Source organism: Nelumbo nucifera, chromosome 1 (genome assembly GCF_055504915.1).
Source record: "Nelumbo nucifera cultivar China Antique chromosome 1, China Antique-T2T, whole genome shotgun sequence".
Lineage (NCBI taxonomy): Eukaryota > Viridiplantae > Streptophyta > Magnoliopsida > Proteales > Nelumbonaceae > Nelumbo > Nelumbo nucifera.
The window spans coordinates 46,217,455-46,225,575 of NC_142649.1; the positions used below are offsets into that span (position 1 = coordinate 46,217,455).

The 8,121-nt window shown below is 38.0% G+C and overlaps 1 protein-coding gene across 1 annotated transcript; it reads right to left on the reverse strand.

The window, feature by feature from the left end:
- Window positions 1–557: 557 nt before the first annotated feature.
- On the reverse strand, window positions 558–7,703 carry LOC104589899 (putative rRNA-processing protein EBP2 homolog). Its single transcript, XM_010248370.3, has 2 exons — window positions 7,189–7,703; window positions 558–1,721 (listed from the first exon to the last, which is right to left on the reverse strand). Exon 2 carries the CDS (start codon window positions 1,670–1,672, stop codon window positions 797–799), a length of 876 nt encoding a protein of 291 aa, XP_010246672.1. The 5' UTR covers window positions 1,673–1,721; window positions 7,189–7,703; the 3' UTR covers window positions 558–796.
- Between the last annotated feature and the right edge of the window lie 418 nt (window positions 7,704–8,121).

Genomic DNA, 8,121 nt, shown 5'->3' on the forward strand with positions numbered 1-8,121 from the left:
GAATGAAGGCATAGACTCAATTATAATTAAATATTACCAAACATACACAACAATATTTGAGTCGGGATTTAGAAATCATCCCCATCACAGTTGTTTCGAATCATAATCCAAAATACACTAGAGAACCAGGTAACTATGAACTTAAACCCAGATAAAAAGTCCAGTACAGCAGCGAATTAGGGTAAAAATTACTAATGTTGCAATCGTGCCAACTGCCAACTATGCCTGTTTCCTAACGGGTTAGCGGGATTCTCTTTTGGTAAGCATATAATTTTAGATTTTTGGATACAATTGTATGGAATTGACCTTACGGAGTTGTTTTTATTTTCTGAACTGGAATGTCTTTTTCTGAACTGCCAACTATGTCTGTTTCCTAACGGGTTAGCGGGATTCTCTTTTGGTAAGCATATAATTTTAGATTTTTGGATACAATTGTATGGAATTGACCTTACGGAGTTGTTTTTATTTTCTGAACTGGAACGTCTTTTTTTATCAGTCAATACCATCTACGCCGAAAAAAAAAAGGAATTGGAAACCTTTAACAGAAGTCAGAAACATCATGAAATGCAAGACAACTTGACTTCAAGAAACAATAAAACAGAGAAGAGAACTACAAGAATTGTTCAAAATAAACAAACCAGTTAAAAATTACCAAAATGCTCAACAGGGTACAAAAGATTCATTTTAATAAAGCAGTGATAATTATATGGAATTACATCTTCCACAACTTCTTGGGCAGCATTCCTCAATCAAACAGCAGTTCCACGATTATAGATGGAAGAATAAGATAGATTGATTACCTCTTTCTTTTCTTATTTCCAGACATATTGCCTTGATTGAAACTTCGCATGTCATTTGTAGTATCTGAAGTATTCTGCTTCTTAAGACCTTTTCTCCCCCCAAATCCAAACTTGGTTTCCCTATATTCCCTGTTCTTCCTCTTTTTATCCATACCTTTCATCCCTTTGTTGCCACCGTGTCTAGCCTTCCCTCCAGACCTATCACCAGGAGCTACCCCAGGCCTCCTCTTACTTGACCTCTCAAAGCTTTTCCCATCTTCAAAGGTCAGCCCCATATCACCATCCTTTCCTCCCATAGAAAACCCACTCTGTTGTCTCTGCTTCCTCCACTTCTTCACAGACTCAATTTCTTCTTTCTTCTGTTTAGCTCTTTCTTTGAGTTTCTGTGCCTGAATTTCTTTAGCTATCCTCTTGGCTTCTCTAGCTTTTCTTCTCTCTTCAGCCTCCTCAATCTTTTTCTTCTGCTCCAAGAGCCTGCTCTTTACCTTCTCCATGTGAGAATCTGTCTTCACCATCTCTGCATAATAGTCAGGAGGCCGGAGAAAAGGGATCCCCATTGCTTGCAATTTCTCAAAGGCCTGCCTAGTTCCTTCCAATGCCTGGGTGTAGAAAGAGAGCTCACGTGCCAAGTCATCATTCACATCAACCTCTTTCTCTTGATCAACAACAATAGATAGCTTCTGGATCCATTCTACATTATCAGGCCAACTTATATCACTTAGCTTCTCTAGGAGACCGTCCCTATTGTATATAGACTTCTTAGAAGGCTCAGTCAACCTTACATCCTCCTGTTCAGATTCTGACTCAGATTCAGATGTTTCATGATCAACATCTCCCATTCCATCCTCCTCCAATGTATCCTCAATGGACATTGTTGGTCTTTTATTGAGCACAGCCACTTCTATTTGATTGGAAACCTATCTGAAAAAATAAATAAAGGGAAAAGAATGTAGTTAGCCATCTATATAACTGAAAATGCATTAAACAACACTATTAGCTCTCTACTTGTTAAGGAAATGAAATGGCAAAGCCTTTCCACAATGAACAACTGAAATAACTAGGATGGATAATGGAGAAACAACCACCACCAAGTAAGCTAATCATCCAATTAATTCTTTTATTTAAAAAAAAATAGTAGTTTAGTAAACCAGATTTTAAAGAACATCCAACCATTGTAGTTTTGTGTTAATGTCTAGGAAAGGTGCTCTCTCAGTTGCAGCAATGGATTATAGCAGTATGATGTTGTAACCTGTCTTCTACCTTATAGTCAGTTAGTTAGACTCCCATAAAAAGTAGAGTATAACCCACCAAAGGCTGGTAGAATTGCAAGCACAGAGTAACTTTACATGTTAAAATTTATATAATTGTCTAGACCAAAGAAAACATAGTTTGTCCTTCACACACAGAACCTGTAATTTAGGAGGGTGGATAGCCAATAAAAGAAAAGCGAGCTTCTCAGTTTTGTGGGAAATGGCTTATCTGGGCTGATTTCAAGTCACCAGCCACCACCCATCATTTGATTAAATTGAGAGTGACAGGCCTCTCAGGCATTATGCTTGAAATCGTTTTATCTTAATAGTGAATCCAAACCTAAGGCACTGGCTCAATCAGCAAATAGGGCCTAGACACACTAGAGGAAACTCAAACAAGCACAAGCATAAGCATAATGTGAATATTGAGAATTATTCGCACTAAGCATCCAAGATTATCAAATATCATAAAAGAAAAAAGAATACTTAACCATTCACCATTTTCCTAACCATCAAACAAGATTGACTAAACAGGATGCTATCTTCTAGTTACTGCAAAAGCAATGCCCACAGCATGGATTCACACCAAACATATCAACCAAATGAGTGACTCGATAGGAGGATTAATCAACTAATCAAGAAGATGAACACCTACTGATAGGGGATGGGACCCTCACAAAATATGACCATGCATAACCGGACAATAACTGAAATGATGCCAATAATCAAATACAAAGACATTAAAAGAGAGAGAAATTTGGTAATTGTTCAAAGTAACTTTGAAGCATGAAGAGGGTCAAACACAAAACTAAAAAGGGGGAGACTATCCTAAAAATGAAAACTACCCATGATGATTTTTTATCAGCAAAATGAAATATCCACTCTGTTAGAGAATAAAAACCTATTCACGGACCTCACCAGCAGCTTATGCTTTTAGGTTGAATGGTTCCTCGAGATGGTATCAAAGCCTGTTTAACCAAATAGGCTTGCGCTTATCCACACTTCAAGCCCAATGGGCTTTCACATGAGGGGGCATGTTAGAGAATGAAAACCTGTTCAGGGACTTCCTAACAGCTTTTAGGTTGAATGGCTCGTTGGGAGGATAAAAGTCTATTGGTAAATGTGCAGCTCAACAAGAGTCCCACTCAGAGTCTACTACTTGACAAAGATGGAGTTTAAGAAGTTGACTAGGATAGGACTGTGTACAAGTAATCTGTTTTGTAACTAATTTCCTATTGTGACTTTGACTCTGCAATTATAAACATTGAACTGGCACAAATCAGCAGCAAGCTTTGTTCTCAATTTGTCACAATTTTTGTATGATACTTTTCACATTGTTATGGTATCAGAACTCAAGGCTAATACACCCATTTCTGATACAAGTGATAACTCTCTTTGGGAACCAGCCTTGGGTTACCCAATATTCCTTTTACACCTATTCAATTAAATGGAGAGAATTACCTGCAGTGTAACTAATTGTTTCCTATTGTAATGTTGATTCTGCAATTATAAACATTGGACTGCCACAAATCAGCAGGCAAGCTTTTTTTCTCAATTTGTCACAATTTTCATATGATACTTTTTGACATTATTATGGTATCAGAACTCAAGGCTAATACAAAAATTGTGACAGCATGCATGATTGGGTCATCCCTCTCTTCAAATGGTTCAAAGTATTGTGTCTAGGTTTGATCTTCCAGTTTATTATAATGGTCTTTCTAAGTCTGTTAAATCTGCCAACCTACAAAGAGCCACAAGTTACCACATAAGAAGTCCAAATTTGCTTCCTCGTCTCCTTTTGAACTTACTTACTCAGATATGTAGGGTGCCACTCTAATTACTTCTCATAATGAAAGTCGTTTCTATATAGTTTTTGATGTTGATGATTAGTCAAAATTTTCTTGGGTTTTTTCTATGGTGCACAAATCTGTTGCCATTGATATATTATTGCATTTCAAATAACATGTAAAGAATACGTTCCATTGCAAAATAAAAAGTCTCCTATCAAATTGGGGTGGTGAATACTGCTCCTTTACTGGCAACTTAGACCATTTGGCATCATCACTCATAGTGTCACTTGCCCTAACAATCATTCTCATAATGGTTCTATCGAAAGGTGGCACTGTCACATTATTGAAATAGCGCTTACTCTTCTCAAGCAGGCATCTCATCTTTTTAATTTCTGGGATTAGGTGGTTTACACTACTACCTTCTTGATTAATTGACTTATCACTCCTCTTATTGGGCTTAAGCCTTTGAAAATCTTTTTAAACAAGCTCCTGATTACACTTTGTTGAGAACCTCTAGTTGTGTCTGTTATACTTTTCCTTCATCGCTAATAATGGGCACAAATTTGATTATCATTCCTCTTAATGTGTTTTTCTTGGGTGTAGTCCCCAACACAAAGGGTATAGGTGTTTTCAACATTCCACTGGTCGGGTTTATGTTCCTAAAGATGTTGTCTTCCAATGAAACTCTCTTTTCTTTTGCTACGTCAACACCCAACATTTCTCCTAGTGCCAATCATGCACCAGAGCCCATCATTTTTCTTCTTACACCCCCCCAAGGACCAATATTAACTTTGCCAACAACATCAAGTTGTGATTCTTATGTCAATTCCACGTTCTTGCAATTATATGAATAATGACAACACTACTACATCTTCATCCTCACATGTTAGTGTTGCCTCTCCTTCATTGGCATCATCTTAGTCTTCCACACTACTTGAATATGCTTCTCCTATTCATATTCAGCACACTCACTCATTACATGATATTATCCAACATGGTCCTCATGACACTTCCAATTTGCAATAGCCTACTGGACACACACATTCTACAATTACATGCTCACAATCTTGTGCTCAAAGCTCTAATGCTTCTTTCGATACAAGGTATTCTATTATTGCCGCCCTTGTTGCGCAAATCTCAAATTGCATGTCTAAACCCACATCATTCTCTACGGCTTTCAAAAGTGAGCATTGGAATCATGCCATATTCAAAGAATTTGATGTTGTAATGTAAAAGGTACTTGGTCTCTTGTACCATATAGACCTAACACAAATGTTCTCCCCAGATGGATCTATCAACACAAACATCAGGCAGATGGTTTTATTGAGTGCTACTAAGCTCGACTTATGCTTACACACAACACCCATCTGTTGACTTTGATGATACCTTCAGTCCCATGGTCTGTCACAATGCCATACATAGTGTGCTTTCTCTTGCTATCATGCACAACTAGTCATACAACAGCTCGATATACATAATGCCTTCCTTCATGGACACTTACAAGTGGAAGTTTTTATGGAACAACCAGAGGGCTTAATTGATTCTCCACATCCTACACATGTTAGACTACTCCATAAGGCTCTCTATGGACTGAAACAAGCTCCCCAAACTTGGTTTTGTCATCATGCTCATTCTTACAGTATTTAGCTTTTCATGGAGCTACTTCAAACCCCTCCTTGTTCATTTACAGGAAAAGAAAGTTTTATGCTTCTATTGCTTATATATGTTGATGATATCTTATTAACTAGCAACAGTACTTCAGCCATGTCTCCTCTCTTAAGCTCACAAGCTTAAAGATCTTGGCAACTTGCATTATTTCTCGGGAATGGAGGTGTCTCGTCCCTTTCAAGGATTGATTCTTTCTCAGCAGAAGTTCATTTAGACTTGCTGAAACACGCCAATCTTGATGGTGCCTCCTCTTGTGTCTTCTACTTCCCTTTCCAAGTCCAGTGGTAAGCCTCTAGCAGATCCTTCTGGCATGATCTGACATATCCTTTGCCATGAATCATGTCTGCCAATACACATAATGCCCCATTAAAGATCATCTTGTTGCATAAAAATACATCCTTTGGTATCTTAAACATACATTGAATGCTGATTTATGGTTTAAATCTAGCAAAGATTTCTCTCACTGCCTATACAGATGCCAACTGGGCTGGGTGCCAGATGATGAGCACTTGACTGGTGGCTATGCTATTTATTTGGGCCCACACCCTGTTGCTTGGAGTTCTTGTAAGCAGTGCACCATCATTCACTCTAGTACAGAGTAAGAGTTCAGGTCCCTTGCTGACACTACAACCAAGCTGATTTTATTGCAGTCACTATTAACTGAGCTTGATTTTATTGCAGTCACTTCTTGTAAGCAGTGCACCATCACTCACTCTAGTACAGAGTAAGAGTTCAGGTCCCTTGCTGACACTACAACCAAGCTGATTTTATTGAAGTCACTATTAACTGAGCTTGGTTTCTCTATTAAAGCACCCCTAATGCTCTTTTGTGACAATGTCAATGCTACGTAGCTGGCTGCAAACCCCATCTATCATGCTCGCACCAAACACTTAGCCATTGATTACAATTTTGTTCAAGAATGTGTTGCTAGAAAGTGCTTACGTGTCCAGAACATTGCCTCTCAGGATCAATTAGCTGATTTGTTTACCAAGGCTTTATCCATCCCCCATTATTCTATTCTTCGATCCAAGCTCATTGTGTAGTTATCCACCATCCCACCTCATTGAGCACAGGGGTATTGGTGCGAGTGCAGCTCAAAAAGAGTCCTACTCGGAGTCTACCACTTGACATCCGTAAAATTAAACTGTGTACCATTTATTTGGTTATTATCCACGTCGAACAAACTAATCTAATGATCAACCATACTAGTAAATTCAATCCTAAGATAAACGAGAAAAAAAGCTAAGTTAATTGGTCCTAGAAAGACAAACTAGAAATTGCAGAAAATAATTGATTCAAATTGATATAACCAACTAGTCGAAAACAGAGGACAAGATAAAAGGAACTAGCCATTAATTGGAATCGGAAAGCTATATCAATTGTAGCTACAGTAGAATAGAATGACACTATAGCAGGAATGAGCGGAAAATGAAAGGTAAGAACAGGGGAGCAAAGAACATCGATTGCATCGAATATAAGTAGGGACTGATATTGTATGATCCAGACATTGGAAATCAAAATGAATCGAAATACACTCAACTAGATTTCTAAAATGTCAGATAAAAATAGACACAAACCACCAGTTGGACTTCCATGAATTAGCACTACCTTCTATGGGCTAATCAATTAGGCCAGTAGCAAGAATAGAAGAAAAACCATGAAAATAAGAAGGTATTTTACCTGTCTTCAGTGTATCCTTAATTCTAAGAATCAATGCTGTTGAGAATCAGCTCCCAACGGTGGAGTTAACAGAATACGATGGAATCAATTCGCCGATTGTAGATGTGCAGATGAACCATCGGAAACCATGTGATGCGCATTCAGATTTGCAGACCTGGTTCGATCTTTGCTTTGGTGATTGTTACAGCAATCCGAAAGTGGGGTGTGTGAATACCGGGAAAGAACGGGAAAAATAAAAAAGAAAAAAGTGGGGAAGAGGTGCGGTGGTTCTAGGTTTTAGTGGTGGAAGTCTAGAAGAGAAAACAAGAATAAGGAGAGGAGAGGAAGAAAGAAGAAAAAAGAAATAAGAGGAAAAAGAGAAGGAGAGAAGAAGGAAAAGAGAAAGACAAGAGAGGAAATGGTGAGAAAAAATAGAGAGGAGAGGGAACAAGCAAGAAACCACCGCCGCTGCAAGTTCGATGTTCGAACAAGGCGGTGAAGGGCAATTCTTTTGTTCTTCGGATTAGGTTTAATTTGAAACAATAGTGGGTTTAAATAGTAGGGTTTAAAGGTTTTTTTTTATTTTGTTATTTGTGAGTTTTATGGGGGTATCATAGTAATCGCATACGGTAAGTCGGTAAGGGAGAAAACCGGATACTATTTGAAGGGTTGAGATTTTGGGGCATTTTTGGACGGTGGAGATAAGGTCTGAGGATGGAAGAAGGTATTTCGATATTTCTGATTTCCCAAATCAAAATAATTTGATTATTAAGATTGTCTTAAATGAGGAAATTCATGATATGCCGCCAATAGGAGGTTAAGGTTCCAGGTCGTCCTGATGGGTTAAATGTATTATTTTTTAAGAATTATTGTAATACCATTGGAGAATCCATCTGTGGTGTTAGCTTTCTTTCATAAAGGAAAAATGTGTAGAATTTTGAGCCAAACCTTCAT